The sequence below is a fragment of the Aedes aegypti genome, chromosome 2 (assembly GCF_002204515.2).
Source record: "Aedes aegypti strain LVP_AGWG chromosome 2, AaegL5.0 Primary Assembly, whole genome shotgun sequence".
Classification (NCBI taxonomy): Eukaryota; Metazoa; Arthropoda; class Insecta; order Diptera; family Culicidae; genus Aedes; species Aedes aegypti.
Window position 1 is genome coordinate 457,028,181 of NC_035108.1, and position 22,016 is coordinate 457,050,196.

Below are 22,016 nucleotides of genomic sequence, written 5' to 3' on the forward strand. Positions count from 1 at the left end.
CCCAGGCTTGTAGGCTATAAAATCATACAATTTAGAAACATTTTAAAAAAAAATACAAAAATATTTCAAAAATCTTATATAATTTTCCTTATATACTTGTTTTTGTACAAGGTTTAAGTCAAAAACAAAATCATTTTGATTTCCGAGCCAAGGAAAAAATACACAAAATTCCAAAATGTACCCCGTTTAAAGGCGGGGTTGGGTATTGGAGGGTTAATCAACATTCAATTAGACACCTAATACTCAACAGATTTAAACTAAAAACGTTTCCTGTCATTATTGTTATAATTCCGTCAGAATTGTCGTGGGGAATTTGCCTTAGAAATCATTTCGCAAACAATGCACAAGAGGAAGTTTCTGAAACATTGAGACTGTCCCAAGTGTTGAACTCAAATTGACTTGTTGATAGCCAAACAGATTGTCTTAACGACGAACAAAAAGCCCTCGTCTGAAAAAGCGGCCCGTGTTAATGATTACATTTGCATAAAAATAAAAATTACATTTTCACCAATAGACTGTGAATATATTGTCGATCCTTGTCAATTACTTGTCTACTTCAAGTACACTTCATCAGTTGCTATCCGTCTCTCTACCAGACAACACGCGTTTGATTCTTTTGTGCTCTATTTCGTTTTGCAATCATGCCAGTGACAAGAAGAAATTGTATTGTGCTGGACACATCAGTCCTCCCAAAGCGACCTAGCATCGCTGATATTAAACAGTTTCTGGATTGTGAACTGAAACTGGACATGACACTAGTGAAGAGTGTCCAAACTCACAACGTTAGAAACGCCGTGTTTCTAACTATGCATTGCGAAGAAGCAGCAACAAGAATTGCTGCTAACCACCATATGAAGCATTATATGCATTGCGAGGGGAAGCGGCTCGCATTTCCACTGCCGATCTACATCGACAGCAGTGCTGTGGATGTTCGGCTACATGATCTCCCAGAGGAGATCGAAAGTCATGTTATCATCAGCCATATGCAGCAATATGGCGAAGTTATTTCTCTACGGAACGACGTTTGGAGAAGTTATTTTCCGGGCCTCAGCAACGGGATACGTGTATTACGCATGAAGCTGACCAAACCCATCCCGTCATATATCACCATCTCCGAAGAAATGACATACGTGTCTTATTTCTCGCAGGTTAAAACCTGTAAAAACTGCGGCAGCAAAGAACATGCAAAACTACGGTGCTCTGAAGCTGCAAAATCCACATCAAACCCAAATCACACAACAGCAAACCAGCAACCTAATGCATCAAATGATTGCCAACATTCATCTACACTTGTTGAAAAACAATGGCCAGCCCTATCCAAGCCGGAGACCGTTGGTAAAAATAAATCGAAAAAGCAAATCACCAGTAAGCAAGAGCCGAAACGACAAAGGTCTATCGAGTCGGACACAACAATCACTGACAACGCATCGAAACGCGTCGCACCGCCTATCTCCGTCTCCAGCGAAAGTGATAGCAACGAAACTCTTTCTACTGTCCCTCCCGCTACTGCAAGACCTGGGATGCGACGTGGCTCATTTTCACATGTTGATGACCCTGTTCTTCGTCAGCAATACATCGAGGAGGAAACGCAACGTATAGAGGAATTGTACAGGCAAGGTTATAGAATTTAATTGATTTGTAATTAAATTGTTCCGAATATTCGGCTCCGTTATGCCTAGTGCGCTTGAGCCTGTCAAATAAATGAATAGAAAAAAAAAAGTACACTTCATCTACAGGAAAAACAGCAATAACGAATAATCATAACAAACGATATCGCCCGAAGCCGCCTCTCTAGGTACCAACACCAAAAAGCAAACAGCGATAAAAAATTATAACAATCGTTTCACTCCAGACCGACGCGTCGTGTTTTCCTCTGTGTAGAGATGTCGCCACAGTCTTCTTGCTTCGATTTTGGTGGATATGTAAATCGGCACTTTCTTCGTACTACTGCTGTCGCTGCTTTTGCTTGTATACCAGAACCATTATCGTACTCATCGACAACAACAAACCCATAGTCATAAACGATTTTCATTATTATTGATGTTTTGCATATCGTTGTGGGAAAATGGTTTTCCTTCGCGAGCAAAGCGGGGGATGAAATTCGATTTAAATGTGCCACCGACCGTATTGCCATCTAGCACCATTCATCGGGACGGGATGAAGCAAAGTCTCTTGATGTGCTTGTTGGTGCAATCTACCAGTAGTGGACGACGACGTACCATCAATTGAAAATAAGGATCCCCGAAACGGTGAAATAATGAGTCTGGTCATTATTTTTGATTCGTCAACAACATCTTATGGCGACGGACGGTAACGAGAGGCACAACTTTTTCGTCTCTAATGGGATTCAGGCTCGACTATCGCAAATGAGTACTTCTACGAATAAATGTAAAGCGCTGCTGCGATGTGAATTCGAGCCGCTCTCATTTATGTCACAGGAATACGTTGTCGGAGTCATGGAATCATAAAATTGTATGTTGCATGATAGATATCATATGTTATTCATAAATTCAAACATCATGAATCGAACTATCGAATTAGGGTACTCTGACGTTACACAAACCTGTCTGTCACTTTTTTCATCCTAATTAAAGCATCTCTTACGATCGGCGTCAAAATTTGGAAAACAGTTTTGTTAGCGCAAAAAAAAGTAAGCAGATCATGCTTTTCTGAACTTCATCAGTTCGAAGAAATTCTTGGCAGCATTAAAGAAGGTGTTCCACCCTAAGGATTATTCCAATGACAAACGCTATATTTGATTTCAAAATTGCAAAAACCAGCCTTCTACAAGTGTACAAAAGAATAGTTTTTAGAAATTTCTGACGAAAAATCGGATTTTTGTGTCGGTATTGGGGGAGACAAACAACGAAAAATCTGAAAAAAAAGTGAAAAATCTGAAAAAAAAGTCTTTGTTCTGCAGAATTTTTTGAATGAAAATGGAAAAATAAGAAACATTTTGGTATGATCTTGTTTTGCTTATGTACAATGCTCACTGATTTCTTACCCGTAACTCGGGCTGATCACCTTTTCGTGGTGCGTTACGAGCTAAGATCTACCAATTGGAACCCTATCCTCATCTTGTTTGTCGGGCTAGGGTAATATGTTCTGGTAATTCAAGGATTCGCGGTACACAGTCATTGCTGCTGGAAACAGTTTCTGAAATTTAATCTATTCTACCTAGCAGATGGTTGAAGAATCGAAGTTTGTCAGTCCCGAGACTACACTTGTAGCCAAGATAAAATCATGAGTACCGTAATCCGGGGTATCATTGATCAGCGGGGTAACATTGATCCGAATGACTCATCTCATCAAAAGTTCGTATTATCATTTATTGATTAAACATTTCCAAATCGTGAATGGTGCTTCTCTTTCTTATATTTGTGAGCTAATGAAAGTTAATATTTTTGCGAAAATTGCGTTTACCTTATGCGTAACTTTGTCGACTTTTCGAAATAATGATTTTAATTGTTAAGGATAACACTACCAAAGATTCATGTCTCACATAAGTTCTGCAAACGATATAAGCAAGGAAAATGTGGTTCTAACTAAAAACGACATCGCCGAAAACGATTCCGTTGTCAAAATTTTTATAAGTATGCTCAATTACGCCGAATTAGCGAATTACTGTTAAGAATGTAAAATTCCCTTAGGAAATTGCCTACCTTTAGGCGTATTCCGTGATTCAAGGTGTTTTTAATTTTAAAATAACTCAAAAAGCAAATGACTTGTAAGCTTTTGGCCTTCATATTCGGCTTCAGGGGCCATGATTTAAGTAACGACATTTTAAGTATTACCGAACGTTGCTTACATAGATGATCAATGTTACCCCATATCAGCTAAATCAAAAAATCGCCTTTAACATTTTTTTACATGCTTAAATCTTAGAATAAACAAAATACAGTATATAACAGTGGCGTCTCGTCCTAAGGTGCACTTGGTGCACTGCACAGTCAAAGATTTCAAACTAACAAATTAAATATATATATAATTCTCAATACTTCTAACATTCATAATGTGTAGTTGTTTGAAAATGTTGTTTGATTTCTTCACCTTCAATTGGTGCATCGCCCTCAGTGAACAAACCGTTTGATTCTCCCCCCCATGGTCTTGCTCAACCAGCAAGCGAAATCAGCTAAGCAAACAAGACAAACTGCCATGCGTCTCCATCGTATTGCAGAGAATGTTCATTTCAGCCGTGCACTCTTTCTTGTGCACGAAAATAGCGTGCATGGACACAGCAGGAATAGGCCAGGGGAAGTGGTTCACCTAGAATGAATTTCTGTCAGAGAAAAAGTAGATTTTGTATGAGAATTGACAGAAAAATGAATGACAAGTTCATCCACTTCTCCTGGCCTATGTGCATTTGTATTGACATTTCTAGAGCAACAGTGGCGTTGTATAGGTAAAATCTGGTTCACTCCAATTTGTGCACCCGAGAGAGAAATTGCCCATGACGCTCGCATTGGTTTGCAATAATTGAGAAAGCGCGCGCAACTAGCGTCACGACGTCTGCTGTTGGAAGAGAAAGCGTCAACGCCATACATGCTTTGTGTGTATGTATGTTGCATGGAGCTTCCAGGTGTCGCGCGATAGTAGGCGCAATATTGATTGGGACCAAAACTAGATGTTATAAACATATTGGCCAAATTGATTAAGTTTTATCTTATTAAATACACAAAATTTATGTGGCTTTGAATTGATTTATAAACTATGTGTGAATATAGTTTTTCTTGCTCAATAGACCGACAACTGATGAATTGCGGTGGACGCAAAGTGGGTTTCAGCATTCAACAGTCAGTCATCATTTCACTTAAAAGCTTTGATGTATCAACGAAAGTATACAAAGAGATGCACCAGCGCTGGACATCGTCGAAAAGCTAAGATATCGTGATACAATTGACAAGCTGTAAATAATAAGAATTATTATATAGAATAACAACGTTAGGAATAATGGAGATTCGGAATTTCGCGAAAGCCACGAAATCCACGGAATTTATCCTTCATCGCGAAACTTGGAAAATAACGCGTAAATAGTTGAATTCTGATAGTTTATATGATAATCTCAGAAAAGTTCAGAATGTTGCTCATTAAAATGGTTTATTTATTTGTAAGCCGAGTTCCATATAAAAAAATGTGCTAATCGTTTAGTTTCAAGTTAAACGTCTTTCTTCTTGCTTTAAATTTTGTATTGATAATATGATATTAAACTTATTATCTCAGTTCGCAAAATACGAAACATGCTTGAAATTTACGCATATAAAGGTCACTTTTACTCTAAATATACATTTTTATGTCAAATATTATCAAACTATGGGGCCGCGATTAATACTCAAAATTTTTCTTTCATCGCCTTGATATCAGCGAAATTTTGTGAATTTTTCTTGTCCCTAAACATTGTATATTGGAATCATCCAAAATTCTCAAGACTTACTATTAGTGATTGAAACGAAGAAAACAAACAAAAAATACGTCCAATTAGCAACAAATATGATAGTTTCCAGACACTTCAAGATTGCATACAGTATTGGAAATTACATTTTAAGATGTTAATAATAAGAAATTACATTTTAAGCTGAAATACATTTTAAAAAATCAATTGAAAAATTCGTATTCATAATTCAAAATAAACGGTTTGTGCGAGTCAGTGCACAGGTAACCAAATTCCTCACGGGACGCCTCTGGTATATAATCTCGAGCTATGGGTGGCCGTACTTGTTTTAAAAATAAAAAAATTGCAACATTTGCATTTTCAAACGAAATATTAAAGAAACTTTTAAAAAAATGATCAATGTTACCCCGGATTACGGTATTAACAAACAATTGAGTACTGGTAATTTTAGGACTCACGTGAATGTCGATTACCAAACAAATTTTCTAGTGATAATAAATCTTCGAGCTGTTTAGTAGAAAACCTATAAGTAGATGAAAAAACCGAATTGAGTACTATACCATTTAATTCCACTAGAGTTTGTATGCTTTGACAGATACGCGTATTTCGACCTCAACTGTAAGGCCGTCTTCAGTGTCGTGTACTAAACTCGACTTGTCGACTTGACGAGTCTAGTACACGACACTGAAGACGGCCTTACAGTTGAGGTCGAAATACGCGTATCTGTCAAAGGATACAAACTCTAGTGGAATTAAATGGTATAGTACTACCCAAGTAACACCAAATACATCTTTTTGTGCAGCATTAACGATATATTGTTATATTGAAGCTCTATTTGAGTATTATATAACATCTTGTGTTATATATGAGCTATAGTACAGTATTCGAAAAACATGTCATTCAAGATCGTCTTCTTCTTGGCATTAACGTCCTCACTGGAACAGAGCCTGCTGCTCAGCTTAGTGTTCTTATGAGCACTTCCACAGTTATTAATTGGCCAAGCTTTCTTTGCCAAAGTTGCCATTTTCGCATTCGTATATCGTGTGGCAGGTACGATGATAGTCTATGCCCAGGGAAGTCAACGAAATTTCCTTTACGAAAAGATCCTGGACCGACTGGGATTCGAACCCAGACACCTTCAGCATGGCTTTGCTTTGTAGCCGCGGACTCTAACCACTCGGCTAAGGAAGGCCCCAAGATCATGAATTAGAAATAAATCAAACGGTCTAGTTATTATTATAGTAGCTTCATGAGCGTTAATATAACTTTTTTAAGATTGCGCTAAAAAAGTATTTCGAACTAGTTTTCAATAACATTCAAACACCATGAAGATGCATTAACATCAGGCAATTTGTTCATATTGACCCGAGCCTTTCTAACCCACTCCCGTATGACGCTCAAAGTTTTGATCTTAATTTTTAAGGTGACAATAAGGCAATTTTCAGCTGGTATAAACTTTACAAACCATTTTACATTTATCAAAGTGGAGGCTATATAAGCACTTCGCACGACTTTTCCACACTTTTACAATCAGACATACGATGCCACAAAAATTTGATGAAAATTAAAAAAAAGTTTTCACCCGGTCTCGAACACGTCAAAGGTCACGTCAGAAGTCAACACCTTATCACTACACCACCAAGTAATGCATAGTGGGGCCAAGATTGTTCACCAATATAAATGTAAGCATTCTATAGAGTAGCACATGCTCTGTTATTCTTTGAAGTCCATCGTCATCACAGCTAAGCTACAGCGATTGCATTCGATGCTATTCGAGATATTGACATATGATGTGTTACAACAGTATTATAATCCTATTGACAAACATCTTGTGGTGAAATACGACCATTGTAAGGTTTGATGATTACAAGTTGCCTCACAACGTTCAATCAAAAAAATATGTTTCTGATGCGTATTGAATACGTTGATTATACAAGTATATGACTTCATTACCTTTCTTGAAAATGAGATGCTAAGTAAAACGTCAGTAGCGCATTATAAACACCTGTTTGAGCCAACTTGATGATTTGAGATTTATGCATGTTATTTTTACGTCGTAAATACGTTGTTCAAACAAACTATACAAGCGCTTCAGTTGCCACGTCGTACGTTCGAATGCAAAGTAAAAATTTGCCGGGGGCAACATTGACGGTTCAAAAAATTGCCACGGCACAGTATATAAAGTCGTTTGCTTTATGCTGTCCGAATGTCAATTTGAGAAGTGAGCGCAATAAATACATTGTGATTATCCACAAGTAGTGTGTTATTCAGGGTAGATCGATTGATATTCATGTGGATGTTATTTAGTAACATGATTTTCATAGAAAGTTTAGAATATTTAATCGATAAACATCCGAACATTTTTTGACGGCACTGCAGGCTTCGTGAGGAAGACGCCATATTGTGTTTCTGATATTGGGAATTGATCCGCTGAAAAATTCTATGATGGCACACATATTTTTAGGATAGTTTATTTTGTTTTTCCATTTCATTGAGGCGCATGAATTTACAATTAATAAAATTGTGCATTTCACAATAAATCTGGAGCCGCACACAGTTTGAGTACACTATTGGGAATCAACAGAAGAAAAGTTAATAATCACCATAAGCAAATCGTGAAGAGAGAAAAAAAAACATTCGTTTTCATTATTTTGATTTTATTTTGAACTGATGCTATCAAAACAAAAATAGATGTAATTTGTAAAACAATACATCTTCTTAGCTTCAATATAACAAGTAGGTATTAGTGATGCTATGTAATACATCTTTAACACATAATTGTATGTTTTAATGATGTATTGGGAAACATCTTCTATGCCATGAAAGATGTTCTATAAGCCGCCATTTTTTGCGCTGTTTCGGTGATATAAGTGTACAAAATAAAGTTATCCATATTCACCACAAAACATACCAATTTGTATGAATAAAATATTTTATTCATTTATAAAACAAGTTGTGTTACTTGGGTAAATTCGGTTTTTTCATCTACTTAAATTTTCTAGCTTGATTCAGTTTCGCTGCTAGTACAAGGTCCCTTTTTTCTGGTATTTTTCTGGGACTAAACTAAAAGTGAAACAAGAATGTGACTGGAAATCCGTTGCATGGTCAAATATCAGTAATACCGATTTGGTTCCTCAGAAATTAAATCGATTATGTGTGCTAAGGGGTGCCCAACAAACATTTAAGTTGAATAAGAGTTAAACAAACCACTATTGAACATATTCCAGCTGAATAGACTGTTATTCAACTGCTCATGTTTCTTGGGTGTGCCTTCGCTGATATGCAAGTTTTTATGAATTATGTAAATAGCTTGACCTTTTCATCACATTCGATTTTTATCAATCTCTGAGGAATCAAAACAAGAACTGTACAGAAGTCGATGCACCATTACCAATCAATAGAAATGAAGTAATGCTCACTGACTCGGTTTCTCTCGAGTTTGTCGAAAGTTAAAGTGTAAAAGTGTGTAAGTGACAGAAAAAAAATGATAAAGCATATCTGAATTAGTTGCGAGTTCTGGTGCTGTTTAGTGCTTTCTTGACTACATGCTTTTTGTCGTAAAGGATTTAGCTTGCTTCGTAAGGCCCGAGCAAGCGGATTCTGTTTTGGCGTCTCCGGAGTGAAATGAATTCGGAATCGGTTTTTTGCGTTGCCGGAGTGAAATATGTGTTTTTTCGGTTTGACATTTCTCTGGGCAGTTGGCTTCGTGAAGCCCGTGCAAACGGATTCTGTTTTCACGTCTCCGGAGTGAAATGTTTTCGGATTTGGTTTCTCGTGACGCCGGGGTGAAATGTGTTTTTAACCCGGTTCCACACCTTACTGGGCAGTGGGCTAAGTAAATTCGCTGATGTCGAGAACATGACTTCAGTCAAGGATGGATTAGTGGATGGGAAACTGGTGAGCTCGTTTCATACTTGTGATCAGTGGCGATTCCCTAACCTCAAATTTATCTGTTCCACGAATAGACATTCTTGACTTTACGCAACCAATTTGCATCTATCAAGTGAAGATATGCTGGAAAGGAAGATTCCAATCATTTATTGCGGTTCCTTTGAAAATTTTCCGTTCTGCGGTAGCCGCCAAGTTCTACCGCAGCTGTCAAAGTTCTACCGCAGAATTGAGAATCATTGTATCATTGAAAGAAACCATATAATCAAAGTATGCTAGTAGTCTCCAAAGCTTTGAAAATCATCCGAAAACAACATCATCAGCGTGGTTTCCAAGGTATCATCGCAGTCGATCGATTTGAATGAATTTGTAATTTGAACTTTTCGTTACACATTTAGGATAGAGCTTCGTTGTTTGATTAAGTATCATCTGAATTTGTTCATTTACGGATTCTGGTTGAGATAATACTGAATGTAAGCATTTCAGTTGAAACATTGTGAACTATTGTCAAATGAATTCCTAATACATTCCAGCTCAAAAGCTGTTTACCACTGGTACTGCTAAAAGGAAGTGTTTTAATCTCTCAGAGCCCTCCGCGTCTCGAACAGGCTTCAAACGGCCTAAATTAGCTTGTAATGGTCTGAAATGATTTAAATCCGCTTTAAATTACGTAAAACGGCTTTAAATAACTCAAATTGACTGAAAATTGATTACAATGGCTTAGAACGGCTGAAAACGACTCAAAATGGTTTTCATCGGCCTAAAATGGCTGAAACGAATTAAAATGGCTTAAACTGCTTAAATCGGATTAAAATTGTTTGAAATGGATAGAATCGGCTTAAAATGGCTTAAAACAGCTTAAAATAGGTTAAAATAACCTCAAATGGCAAACATTGTATGCTTTGATTTAATTTGGTTTTCAACGGCTAGAACGGATGAAAATGGCATTAACCCCTCTACCGGAAGCTTCATTTTTACCGCAAGAAAAATATTCAAATCGTGATAACTTTTTTGTTTCTCGGTATTTTGCACTATTATTTTACAAGTTCTCAAAAAACTCTTCTAGTTTTAGAATCTTGGTCATCTGGATCCAGAGATATTCCGAAATTCCTTGGGGGACCGACGCGTAACCATAACCCACGTATATATCTTAAGCTACAGAATTTTTATTGTATTCGGATATTCACTCTTCGGAACAATACATTAATGAGAGTATGACTGTAATGTTAAAAATGAAGCAATTTGGTGCAGCCGTCTTTTAGTAATGAGCATTTACATTCACGCTGGCCAAATAAATACCTTGAAAACTTCAAAAAACCTCATATCGTAATTTTCAGATTTATCTAAGAATACTTAATCAATTTATATGATTTTTTCAGAGTAGCTCCTTATTACATGACATTGTATAGCCCACATTTTATTTTTTCGATAAGTTGACGTGAAACAAAATGGCCGCCTAAGACCTTTTGTATGGAAAATGTCGGTCCCCCAAGGAACATTGGAATATCTTTAAAACCAGATCATCAATATCTTAAACTAGAAGAATTTTTTGAGAACTTGTTAAAAAATGGTGCAAAAATACCGAGAAACAAAAAAGTTATCGCGATTTGAATTTTTTTCTTGCGGTGAGAAATGAAACTGCCGGTAGGGGGGTTAAATAGCTTAAAACGCCTTAACAAGGTATAGAATGGTTTAAAATGGCTTCTTGAAATAGCTTCAAATTGGCTTGAAATCGCTTAGAACGGCTTAAAAATGTTTAGACAGCTAAAAATGGGTTAAAATGGCTTGAGATGATTTGAAATTCCTAAAAATGTCTTTAAACGGCTTAAAATGGCTTAAAGCGACTCAAAATGGCTTAATCTTAAACTTAAAATGTCTTAAGACGGCCTAAAATTGATTAAAAGGGCTAATAATGGGTTGAAATGATGGCTTAAAATGGTTGAAAATGGCTGAAAATAGCGTAAAGTGGCTTTTAACGGTTTAAAGCAGCTCATTATGGATTAAAATGACAGAAAACGCATTAAAACGGCTGAAAACGGCTTAATAAGGCTTAAAATGGATTAAAGCGGCTTAAAATTGCTTGAAATGATTTGAAACTTGGCATAAAATGGCTCTAACCGGCATAAAATGGATTAAAACGGCCTAGGTAATGGCAGGGGACAGCTTAAAATGGCTTAAATGGCTTATAACTGTTTGAAATGGTAAAATTGCTCAAAATGGCCTAAACCGGCTGTAAATGGATTTGACGGCTAGAAATTGCTTGAAACTGCTTTAAATGGCTTAAAACTGCTAAAAATTACTTCAGACGGCTAGAAATAGCTCAAAGTGGTTGAAAACTCAAAATGGCTCACAATTGGTAAAAACATAAAGTGTCTTAAATCGACTGAAAAGGCTTAACTTTGGTTATAATGGCTTTAAACGGCTCAAAATGGCATGAAACGACTTGTAATGGCCTTAAATGGTTTAAAATGGCCTGAAATAGCTTAACCCTTTCTTTCCCACGCCTATTTCTTTACGAAAAAAGCGTTTGAAAAAAAAATATGCTTGAACCGAAAATATTACAAATGGTCTAAATTTTTCGAAATCGGTCCTAAAAAAAGATTGTTTTTCAATAGTAAATTGATAGTTCATCAATAGTTTTACTATTGAAACAGTGGTTTGACTTTTGGATTAATGATGAGTGTATAATCATATTCTAGTAACTATTGCTAAGTATTCATCTAATTCGGTTTGTCTCAAGTTCGTCGAAAACCAGTATAGCTCTGGAGCTACCACGGGAAAGATATACCTCTAAGATACTTAAAGACGTTAAAGCAGGAGAGTTCATCAGTAAAATTGAGTGGATACGAGTAACTGACACTGAAGAAGACTGCAAGTGGTAGTCGAAATACGCGTATATGTCAAAGATAAGTATTTAGGAGCGGAATTAAAAGGTACACTACTACTGCTACTCAAAGGATTCGAACATTAATAAGAGTAAAATTCAGTTAGCCAGAAATTGAAATAAAGATTGGACTCGGAAAAAATGCGACGTTTTGTTTCGGGTGTAACTTTTTATCTCGTGGGTAAATTTAGGGTAATACTAATTTAGCAAAATGTTATCACGATCGGTCAAGTAGTTTTCAAGATGCAATCTTGGGCGCGGTGATCGATAATCCTGGTCAGTAGCTCAGATGGATCGGAAAAAAAGCTTGGAATCCACGATTCCACCGTGTTCCCGCGTTGTGAAGATGTTCCAGGTGACGAAGACCATCGAGCGGCGCGCAGGAAGCGGCCGAAAACAGAAAACTGTATACCCAGAAAAGGCACGGAAGATAAGGCAATACTTTTAGAATATCCCGAGCCTTTCCACCCGAGATGTGGCCAAAAAGGTCAATTCGTCGAAGTGGTTCGTCCAGCAGACCATGAAGTGGGCTGTGCTGTGTTTTAAGGTCAGGAATGCGTCAAACCGGACTGACAAGCAAATCACGGTGGCCAAATTGTGTGCGCGGAAGCTGTAGTGTGAGTCAAGCCAGGCTGTCTCGTCATGAAGATTCCGGAAACAGTTCCGGAAGAGAAAGATGGAAAAATTCGCAAAGAAGTACCTGTTGTGGCAGGCGATCTGCGAATGCGGACGGTACCGGGCAGATTTATCGAATGCTTGCAGAAACGCTTGCTGCCCTCCTCCGCTCTCACCGTGGTCCCACGCTGTTCTGACCGGATCTCGCTTCGTGGCATTACGCCAAGCCTGTAATAGATTGGTCCGAAGCGAAGGGCGTTAATGTGATCCCGAAGGAGGCGAACCCACCAAATACACCAGAACTTCGTCCGATCGAAAAATTTTGGGCGATAATGAATAAGAAGTTGAAAAAAGCGGAAAAAACAATCAAAACCGATGAAGTTTTGAAAAAAAAATCTGGGAGAAATCGTGTAAGAAAGATGGGCAAAGCCTCGCCCAAGATCTCAACCTGTTTAGTAATATTTCAAATTACTACAGTTCAAATTATTATTAGTCACGATCAAGAGTCACTCTGTTCTGCATGCAATTCAAATCGAATTGACCCATAATAGTGTGACCTATGGCAATATCAATTTTCGCTTCAAGGCATTTTTCGGACTAGGGTGATTGGCGACTTGTTGAACGGTCTAATCTCCCACTAAATTTTGAACAGTCTGTGCTTTTCTTATGAAACTTTCAACATTTAGCAAGAAATTAGATCGTATTAGATCTAATACTTGTTTTTGAAATCTCCGTTTAGTTCATATGTTGATTATTTCAATCGCTAAAGGTGCTGTCTGGCCACTACAAGCTTTGAAAATGAATGCAACTTTTCCATAAAATATGGATGGAGCTTTAAAATATCTTTCATCCAAATTTGCAAAAATGGGCATATATGGTGTCATTTTGTGCATGACCAACGAGGCTTGTATCTTATTCGAAAGACAACATTGGAATTTTAAAGGAGTTTCATTGCTCTTAGTTTGAAAATTTGAATCTTATAAAAGAAATAAGTCATTTCAATGAAAATATGCCGCATAATCACCACCATATTTGTGGCAACTTTTTTGAAGCTTCTCCTTCTGCCCTCCAGCTCATTAACCTTGCATCACTTTAACATCAAAATCAACACCAACCTCCAAACGATGCAGATGATTACTTTCTCCCATCCCCCCTGCTGAAACCCCACCCCCCGCGCACCGATAATGTGCGTCCTCATTTCGGTTTCGGCTTAATGTCCCGCCACCCGCTTATTGGTGGTCTGATGACAGACAGCAGCAAAGCGGTGAAAAGTTTCTGTCGCCTAAGTGTCACTCGGGGGAGTACTTTTTTAAGGTTCGGCTACCTCCTTTTAGCGCTCAGACAACTCAAATAAACACCCCCAGCCTCTCGCCCAACGAACCGAAGTCGATTATAAGAACTCTGGTGTAACAACCATTACCATTACCGGGGAGGACGGCCAAAAACGGGGAAGGCGTCTGGGCGTGAAATTAGCACGTAGTCACTTGTTTGAGCCTCTAAGTGAGAAGCAGCCGCTTCTGGGGCGTTGTGTCAAACCGAAATCGTTGGGTGATGTCACGGTGGTTATGCTTTTCGTCGGGATGGTGACAAACTGTCCTTACAGTTAACGATTGCTACTTTTGCGCCAAAACGTGCTCCTCATTAAAACGTCATCAATCAAACTGCGTGTACTTCGATTCTAGCGGGCGACGTTAGGCGCGCCATAAATACTCTAATCAGACAACCGATACACGATGCCTTTTAGTCCAATTGAAATGAAGTACTAACGAAACCCTCATTTCTGTCGTTCTCGTTTCAGTCTCTACACCAGAGCAAAACCATGGAAGGCTGTTCCGCGCCGCTGGTGGTCAAGTTTGCCGACACGCAGAAGGATAAGGACGCCAAGCGGATGCAGCAGATGCAGTCGAACCTGTGGAACATTGCGGGCATCAACCAGCCGATCACGCAGTCGGTGACGCCTCTGACAGCGCCGGCCACTGGCCACCATCCGAATCCGCCGCAGCAGCAGACGCCATTCCTGGCAGCCGATGCCATCTCGCCGGCGTCACTTTCGCTGCTGCAGCAGATTCAGGCGATGACCCAGCAGCAGCAGTTTTTGCAAGGTGAGTGTTTGCGGCGACTTGCCGTTTTTGGATAAGCACTAGGTATCATGTTGCTAATTTGTTAGAAGAGTTGTAGGCCTTTCTATAATTTTTGATTGTGTAGGTTGCTAGCAAGCTCTGGGTTACGATGACTGATTTCGATTCAGATTCATCTTTTTATCACAGAGCGTATCGACGTGTTTTCGAAGAGCTCTACAAAAGCCCAAAAAACTCCTTCAGAATGGTTATTTTAGTACATCTTTGTGAATTTCTTCCATGAGAACTCTTACAAGAAATGCAGTCCTTCCCTTAGTAAATTCCTACGGCAGTTTCTACAAGAATTTCTGAGTTGCAGATATGTCCGTAAAGATTATGCCGTTGATATATGTGCAAAATTGCGCTGACGTTATTATACTATCACCAACTAAGAAAGGGCCTTAAATTCGAGATTTCAAAATCAGGCTTCCGTCTGCAACATTACCATTTTATTTAAGAACTTATCTCTGTCCTTAAATTTTCCATCAATTTCCGAACGCACGTTTTGTCCGATAAAAATCCTTCAATTAAGGTTACGGAACAGTAACGAGCTACTCCTGGGGCCGTGGTCACGTGATATAACTTATTTTCTCCGCTCTTCTAGTTCACTGTGGGCCTTTTTTATCACTTTTGGAAGCAATATACCAAAAAATTCCCGATAGCACTCCGGGCTGATTGTGTCCCGTCCGCGTCCCTGTTCGGCTCGTTGGGCGTCCTTTTTGGCAGCCCGATATTTGACGGTTACTGGTTGATGGCGAAAGGACACGCTTTAATGGGCGAATCGTGCTTGGACATTGAGCCCCTTGTTTTGTCGCATGCCGTGCTCGTTGTGTGCGTTTGTGTTTCGGCGAGAGTGTGTACTTTCGAAGCGACGCGACACCACTTTTCGGGCGTTTTGGTGGTGGCCTTCTTCTAATTGAATCACGAAAAGGTGATTAGACTTTCAGATAACGGAGAAACCACTACAGTCCGTGATGGTTGGCTTGTTCGGTCACTACAGAGTGTTCTGATCAAAAAATATAAATCTCAAAATATTTATGGAAAGATATCGGTCATGACCTTACGATTATCGCCAATAGGCAATAAGTTTAACTGTTGGTGTACTTGCAGAGACTGGCATTGATTTTTGGTAATTGTATCTTCATCTACTTGAAAAACAATAGTTTCAATTCAGTTTTCTTGCAGTAACACATCCTGTATTAAACAGAACTGCTGACGAGATGTTATATATAGAACAAGCTGGAAGTACACCTAGTTTGCGACGAGGTCGATTAGCTTTGGGAACATTAATGAAGTCAATGCCTGGATTGCATTTGAACCACTCTTGAGCTTTGTGGCGTCGTCTTGAATTCACGGGTTACCCTCCAAAGTGAGCCCTTGGACCACCTTTTCAGAAGTTTGGTTATCGCAAAGTAACATCGTTTCGTTCACCACCTCGAACAGCACACTATTACTTAGTCGTCAGCACCACCGCGCCGTCGTCAAAAGCCGTGATTAAAATTAATTAGTCGGAATTACAGCCTCAACTCGACGCCCACTACGAATCCAGTTTTCGGGATGGAATAATTTCTTCTGAGCTCTGAATGGATATGGGCTCGGGCGGTTGCCGACTTTGGTTCTTAGTATGCTTCCAAACGCATCTTAGCCTGGAAGGAAGAAATATTGGAAAGGAACCGAAGTATGCATTACTCCTCCGGTTTAAGATAATGATGTCGGGCGATGATAATTAGCGGCGTTGATTCGATTTTCGTGTAATTTCATTTAAGTATTTCAATGGGATTTACTTAAGTTGATCGTTTGCAATTTTTGAATTAAGGATTTGTGTTTTAATTATCTTTCCCTTGCTTGAAGGATACTTAAATTGATTGAGAAGAGTCTATCGCTCGAACAATAAATTTTTGTGCATTTGGTTTCTTATTGCCGGTGGCATCAATTAAACATCCAAATTAATCTCCTTTCGCCCTTAAGCCAATTGCGAAAGTGTGTCGTTCTTCATTATCCGACAAAATCCCGCCAAAAATTTATTTCTCTCATTTTCTGCCATATCCGTTTGCTGTTTCTTCCCCCTACTAATCACCCATGGCGTGAACTGACCAACCGACCAAATGGTGGCGTTATCCGCTTCTAAACCCCCATGCCGTGCCAAACTCCGGAACAAATTGCCCTTTGGAAACAAAAAAGCCATTACTCACCACGCTATTAATTGTGTAACCGGCTTGGGCAAACTTTCGCTCTCTCGAGGTTCTGCTTCTGGGGCCTCCAATACCTGCCCTGTTTGCTCTCTTTCATCACCAACACGCAAACCATTGAGCCTAAATGGGAATTAGGAATGATTTACTACCATTATAAACCGTCGTCCGTCAGGGCTGATTTTTTTCACATTTTCTTGGTGGCTCTTGAGAAAAATTGGCCAACAGGGGAAAGCCGCTCTTCGGCCACTTGGACTACTGCTAGCCTAGCCGGTGACAAATTACACATCGGTCAATCGTTTGAGGTCTGGCTCGTAAATACTCTTTTTCTCCTGTCTACTACACACACGTACAGTGTAGTTCTTGACGTGGCAGAAGTGGGAAGCGCCGTTGTCACGCAGCGCTTTTTTCAGCATCGCCTGGCTACGTGGTCGTAGTCAGAGGGGGTCAGTTTGGCCGATACATTACAATATGAATTTTCGGAGTCCACCATCAATCATTCAAGTTTCATGAACAATCCGTACAAATCCGTCCTCAAAGTCAATCCTTCGAAAAACTCGTCATAAAATCTTCAAAGAGAAAGTTTTACATATTTATTCATAAATTCCTCCTGAGACTCCACTCTACTACTATAGATATTTTTCCTGAATGTTCAGGACAATATTTTAAAGTAATAAATATTAAATATTCTTCGAGAACGTCATCCATAAGTTCACCGGGAATTCCTCTCAAAAATTATTGTATGAAACCTTAATGGAAGTTCTTTATCTAAAAATACTAGATATCTAATATGAATAGTATCAAGATATCTTGCAAACGACACAATAGCAAGTTTATAGGGATTTAGGAAAGTGTTAGTTTAAAATGGTACCTCATGAAATATTTCAGTATGCTCTTCAATGAATCGGATCAAGAGTTTTTAAGGAATTTGATCAGAATTTTTGCTAAGACCATCTGAAATCGTTGTTCTAACTCTACACGAAATTTCTTTAGAGATTTTTCCAAACATTTCTTTTAAAAATTTCACCAAAATAAACTCCATAAATTCTCTTTCAACTAGGAATTTCCCCTGAAACCCTTTTCAAGCATTAGTTCTCGGATTATTCTAGAAATTTCTCCAAGCATTACATAAAATATTCTACAGCTGTTACTGCAAAAATTTTCACTTTCTGGGAATACACTGGAGATTTTTCGATAATTTTATCTCTCCTTTGAACATACTTTTGGAAACGTATAATCAGATGGCACAGTGTGTGTTTGTTTGACAAGTTGAGACATGATTTTGCCGAAAAAAACGTGTTTAGTGAAACTCGTCCTAACTACACCGTGTACGTTATGCAGCTCACAGACGCTCAGACGGTTTGACCAACATTGACTTCGCCCCCAAGTTAGTCAAACCGATTCATGTTGCTGTAACCGTTTGACCGACCGACCGACCGATGATCTCGGTAAGTCGAATTATTATGGGATTGTTTTTTATTTTCATTTATGAGGTTGTTTGGGCAATAATAGTAGTGATTAATAGCAGAATTTTCATAATTTAAGTACCGGAAGAAATAAATATTGATGAGAATTTACAGTTATAATTCGCACGAATTCCGGCATTGGTTAAATTCTTTAAAATACTCCTCTCTCGCAAAATTACTTGTGAAATAATAAGAGAAGATACTGCAGGCATTGCTGGTAGAACCTTTATAGGAAATTATTGTCAAATCCCATAAGATATTCGTTATGGGATCCTTGGATATCATCTTTGTTGAATCCTTGGAGGCTTTTTTCCAGAATGTTTTGGAAGAAACTCTAGAGGATCTTTTGAATTCCCGGTAAAATCACCGGAAATATATTCGTGGAGTTTTGGAAAGAATTTCTAGTGTAATCCCTATAAGAATTTCAGCTTAAATCCTTGAAGATTTTCCTGTTGGGAATCATGGAGAATTACCTGGGTGAATTCCAGATGCAATCCATAAAGGAACCATGGGGGAATCCTTAGAGACTATTTAGAGGGATTTTCCCAGCGGAATTTTCGAAGGAATTCCTTGTAGAATTGCTGAAGGAATTCTCAGAGAAATTCCTTTTTTGAATCGCTGGAAAAACTCGTAGAGTTACTGGTGGATTCCCTAATTACTTGTGAAATTTTGGTAAAATTGCTGGATGAATTCCTGAAAACCCCCAAGAATTCCTGGAAATATTCCGCCAGTTTTTTTTTAGAAATTCCGAAAGAAATCTTTTGAGTAATTCCAGTGATAAAATCTTTACAAGAATTTTCTGTTAAAATCCCAGGAAGATCCTTAGAAATATTAATTCCTTGCAGAATTTCGGGAGGCATCCCTTGATAAATTCCGGCAAAACTGCCTTGAAGAACACCCGATGGACTCCCTGGAGGAATTCCTGATACAATCCTTGGAAAAATTCCTAAAGATATTCTTGAAGGAATTCCTGATGGAATCATTGGAGGTTCTCTTGATGAAATCCCTAGAGGAACTCCTGATGGAATCCCTAGAGAAAATCCTGATAGAATCCTTGGAGAAATTCTAGGTGGAATCTCTTATGAAACTCCTGGTGGAATTCCTGGAGCAACTTCTCATATAATTGCTAGAGGAACTCCTGATGGAATCCCTGGAGGCATTCCAGATGTAGTCCCTGAAGTAACTCCTGATCGAATCCCTAGAAGACGAAATCCTAATCTAGAGGCCTTTCTTAGCCGAATGGTTAGAGTCCGTGGCTACAAAACAAAGCCAAGCTGAAGGTGTCTGGGTTAGATTCCCGGTCGGTCCAGGATCTTTCTAATTTCTAGAGAAACTCCTGATGATAACCCTGATGGGACTTCTGATGTATTCCTTCGTGGAACTCATGATTCAATCTTCAGAAGTACTCCTGTTGGAATTCCTAGAAAAAATTTTGATGGAGTTCCTGGTGGAATGTCTGATAGAATTCTGGTGGAAACTCTCCTGATGGAATCCCTGGAAGATCTTTAAAAGGGATCCCATTACCTGGATGTTTTCTGGTGAAATTCCTGATGGATTCCTCCTAGATCACCATGTCGTCGACACTGTGTAAATTCACTCATTTTGAAGTGCCACCTATCTGCGTCGGCAGTTCATAGGCTTAAATTTGACATGCTGACGTCGATGCTCGTGCAACATCCCTACAGACGGTACGTACGATCAGTTCGCTGAACATTTGGCTCCGCCCACTGGTGGTTTGAGCAAAATTAAACTCGTTTGATTCGAACATCAACCTGAGGGCGGAGTCAATGTTGGTCAAACAGTTTGAGCGTCTGTGGGCTGCATTAGACCAGTGCTTAAATCAACTAAGCTACAGATCACCTCATCATTCTTCCTTTAGGTTGTACTGTCATCATTGTTCGTGAATACCGCTAAGAATATAAAAAGTCTATGAAATCCAAAAGAAAGTTGAATTCCACAAATAACTGCTTGAATTATTTTTGAAACTCGGGTGAAGTAGTTGAACAAAGTTTTGGAGATATTCGTTAAAAAGTTTCTGGACGAATTACCAAAGATCTTTTGGAAAAATAATTGTTATTATTTTGGAGAAGTTTCTTAAGAAATTATTAACGAAATTTCAACTTGAACCTCTGTAGGAGTTTCTGTGATCTGAGAGAAAAACTTAGATTTTTGGAGTAGTTCTTGGTGTTAATTTTGAAAGAGTTTCAGGAGGAATGCCCGGAAGGATCAGCAATGAAATTTTAAAGGTTCTCTCGGAGACATTTCTGAAAGATCTTTTTGATACATTTCCTAGAGAATCTCCAGATTATTTTTACATGAAAAAGATCATTGACGCTCGCCTCCCCCCCTCCCTGATGAAAATCCTGACTACGCCCATGATCTGGGAAATTGCCACTCTTCACTATAAAGAGTCACCGAGTGTGGCTGCTTTTTTACAGACATGTGTCCTTCTATTTGGCCTCTGTAGGTGCCTTCCTTAGCCGAGTGGTTAGGTGCTGAAGGTTCTGGGTTCAATTCCCGGTCGGTTCAGGTTCGTTTTGTTATGGAATTTTTTTTTTGACTTCCCTGGGCATATAGTGTCATCGTACTTTTCACATGATATACGAATGCAAAAATGGCAACTTTGGCAATGAAAGCTCTCAGTTATAACAGGAGAGGTGCTCATTGAACACTAAGCTCAACTAAGAAGCAGGGTTTGTCCCAGTTAAGACGTAATGCCAGGAAGAAGAAAAAGGTGCCAGAACTGCGTACGTTCCGTTCACTACCGCCCGGGGGACAGGCAGTTATTCTGATGAAGATGAATGAACCAGTAGAAAACGGGAACAAACAGCTTTCATGTCGGACTAGCCCGGCTGCGTTGTGGTGATGGTGGTCATCCCCAATCACACTTCAGGGTCGACTACTAAGCTGCTGCAGCATCCGGAGTCAAAATTGGCTAGCAATTTATCTTATTTATTTACGCACCGGCCGCAGAAGAGAGGCCAGATTGTCCTGCAGCATCCACATCACACACACAGCAACCACTTTCTAACGGGCGCGTTTTGTTTGCTTTATTTCCTTTCTTGTAGGACTCGGTGCCCAGACTGATACAACGACGGCAGCTGCCGCGGCTGGACTGTTGAGCCCGCTGTCGATGCAGAACCTGGTGACCCTGGCGGCCATGACGCAACCATCGCTTCAAGCCGCTGCCGCTCAAACACCCACCGCGGCCATTACCAACGCAGCGACCTCACTGTGTAAGTAGCTACTTTCCGTGTTTGGCTTTGTTTGTTTGTTTGGACTGTCCTTGGATGTTTCCCCCAAACCAGGAATTCCGTTCGTTGTTTGAGACTAACTTCCTTGCTGTGTCTGTTGTCGAGTGCGTCTTATGCGAGGGAAATAGTTCGTACGGTATTTGTACAGCGTTCCACTTCAAAGAAATCTTCGATTTTTCGGCATCTGCTTTCAAAGTTCCTTCTGGTTGTAGAA

General features: G+C 39.2%; 1 protein-coding gene across 5 annotated transcripts in view; it reads left to right on the forward strand.

Annotated features, from left to right (window-relative positions):
* LOC5565883 (CUGBP Elav-like family member 2) overlaps positions 1-22,016 on the forward strand; it is a 1,005,294-nt gene that overhangs the window by 936,856 nt on the left and 46,422 nt on the right. For all 5 annotated transcript variants that reach the window (XR_002501013.1, XM_021848116.1, XM_021848117.1 and 2 more), the window contains 2 exons: positions 14,575-14,878; positions 21,617-21,784. Coding sequence is in view for 4 of the 5 variants with exons in the window: in XM_021848116.1 (XP_021703808.1) it covers positions 14,575-14,878; positions 21,617-21,784 (472 nt within the window). In the remaining variant the exon portion in view is untranslated. The remainder of the gene's footprint in view (positions 1-14,574; positions 14,879-21,616; positions 21,785-22,016) is intronic.